The sequence below is a fragment of the Condylura cristata genome, unplaced genomic scaffold, assembly GCF_000260355.1.
Source record: "Condylura cristata isolate star-nosed mole 26May11 unplaced genomic scaffold, ConCri1.0 scaffold00024, whole genome shotgun sequence".
In the NCBI taxonomy this organism is placed as follows: Eukaryota; Metazoa; Chordata; class Mammalia; order Eulipotyphla; family Talpidae; genus Condylura; species Condylura cristata.
The window spans coordinates 2,074,366-2,076,645 of NW_004567125.1; the positions used below are offsets into that span (position 1 = coordinate 2,074,366).

The window sequence follows — 2,280 nt, forward strand, 5'->3', positions numbered from 1 at the left end:
AGGCCTCGCCTTATTCCCTCCCTCCATTGCAAGATCAGAGAGCATCAGCTCTCTAAATTTAAAATGCCATTTGAACCTCTAAACTGAGGTTCAAAATGGCCAGGGGCTTGCCCAAAGTCACACAGTGAGTGAAGCAGAGGTTCACTGAGGTTCCTGACACCCAAGCCCACAACTTGGCCCCTCTGACAGGCCCGTGCTGTGGGAAGGACTGGGGCCTCCCCAGAAGTGGGCTCACTCACAGTCCTTCTCCTTGTCTTGTAGGTGGTGGAGCTGGGGGCCTGGGAGTTGGTGGTGAGTCTGCAATGAAAAGTCCTTTAGGACCTAGAGGGGACCCCCTGTCAAGCAGGGCGGAGGGCCTTCCATTCCTTCTCCAGGGTGGGGGCATTGAGGGAGTAGCTAGTGTGGCCACAACCCTGGGCTGACCGTCTGGCACAGGGGCCTGAGATCCACAGGAGCATGGAAGAAGATGAGAATTCAGACCCAGAATGTGGGGACACAGGCAGGATCCAGATTCCTGGGGTCAGGGCAGGCTGACGGCTTGAACGTGTGAGATGGGGCAGGGCGAGACCAGGATGCACGGCTGGGTCTGACTGTGGTGGCGGGACCCCCCGAGCACTCGGGCCTCCATGGCTTCCACAGGGAGCACTGGCCAGACAGGAGGGCTGGGCTGGGCTTGGCTGGGCTGAGGGCAAACTGGGGACAAGGAGGCCTTCAGGCAACCGCAACAGGATGGAGCCTGGGTACATGGTTGGGGGCTGAGGAGGGGGCGCTGGGAGAAGCAGGGAAGGCCTGGCCTTCCCAACCTCCACCCTGCCGTCCACAGGCAAACCACCCAAGCCCTATGGAGGAGCCCTGGGATACCAAGGTGAGTGGAGACTCAGCCGCAGCAGAGGGCCCAGCTCAGAGAGGCAGACACTTCTGGGAGTGTGTGGGGCACGCTCTGATCACACACACCCACCAAAAGCAAAACAGACAAGCACAAAACAACCTCCCAGGGAGACTGGAAGAGACCCAGCCTCTCTCCTGTGGCTACTGGGGCTCCAGGTTCCCTTTCATCCCCCGCCCCACTCGCTTCCCACAACACAGATGAAGCAGCTGAGGACAGGGCCGGCAGAGGCAGAGGCAAGACAGTGTTCTCTCCAGAGGCCTGCCTCTCAGTGAGCACAGGCCGACTCTCCCGCCCTGGACGCTGCTTTCCACACACTGAAGGAGCTTTCCAGAAACCTGCCCCTGCCCTACGCATCTGCCCGCCGCCACTAGGTGGCGGTAATGAGCTACATCTAGCTGGGGGGTGGGTGAGGGGGGGCTGCAGGGATTTCACCAACCCCTGCTGGATGGGGCCTCAGGCAATGGGGCCTTGATTTGAAGGAGGCTCACCAATTAGATCCTCCCCGGCAGAGCTCAGCCCCCTCTTTGGGGGGCCTCAGATCACTAGTGAGGCCCCATCATGCTTAAGGTCCTCCTTGGGAGGGCCATCTTCTTCAGCCTCTGTCAGCTTCCCTTCACCCCATTTCTTTTGATGGGGCCACACTGCACGGCTCACTTCAGGCCTCCCTGGTGCCGTGGTCCCAGTGTAGAGATGGTCTAGGTCTGGTCCTTCTCGACTCAGCACCTTCCCTCTGAGTCTCAGACACGCAAGGTCTTGCCACCCTTCTGCCCAGTGGGAGTCTGGGCACCAGCACCCCTCCTAGTCACTGGCCCCACAGTGATGGTAGGGTTTGACAACTGCTTGGAGCTGGTCAGTGAGCAAGGTGAATGTCCAGCAGGTGGGGCCTGAATGACCAGTGTGTGCCTCCTCTCACCTAGGTGGGGCCTGCCTGGGGAAATCCTGTGGCCGGAAGAGAAAGTGAGCTTCCCAGGACCCCTGACTCACGACCTCATCAACGTTGGTGCTACTGCTTGGTGGAGAATGTAAACCCTTTGTGACCCTCACCCCCCCTCCCTCCTGAGGCCCCACCCCGGGAGGGGACAGGCAGGCCAGGCGACCTTGGAAATCCACAGGGCAAAGAAATGAGAGCAGGGGGGCCCCAGGAGGCCCCCTTCTCTAGAGGCAAGGGGTGGGTGGGCTCGCCCCCTGCCCCATCCCCTTCCCACCCAGGAGCTCCCCCCTCCACACACTCTCCATCTCCAGAAGAACTTGGTGCTACAAGCTGGTGCTCTCATCTTCCCGGGGGGAGGGAGGAGGGAAGGGCAGTCCCTCGGGGATCCCCCTCCCTGGGGCTCCTCTGAAGAAGGTGCAGACACTTCCTGGGCAGTCCCACCTCCCCCTGCCCACCTGGA

The 2,280-nt window shown here is 60.9% G+C and overlaps 1 protein-coding gene across 1 annotated transcript in view; it reads left to right on the forward strand.

Moving 5' to 3' along the window:
* ELN (elastin) overlaps positions 1-1,942 on the forward strand; it is a 28,583-nt gene extending 26,641 nt beyond the window's left edge. The window contains exons 33-35 of the mRNA XM_012728886.1: positions 262-291; positions 824-865; positions 1,807-1,942. Of these exons, the coding sequence (XP_012584340.1) occupies positions 262-291; positions 824-865; positions 1,807-1,850 (116 nt within the window). The 3' untranslated portion in view covers positions 1,851-1,942. The remainder of the gene's footprint in view (positions 1-261; positions 292-823; positions 866-1,806) is intronic.
* The last annotated feature ends 338 nt before the right edge of the window (positions 1,943-2,280 follow it).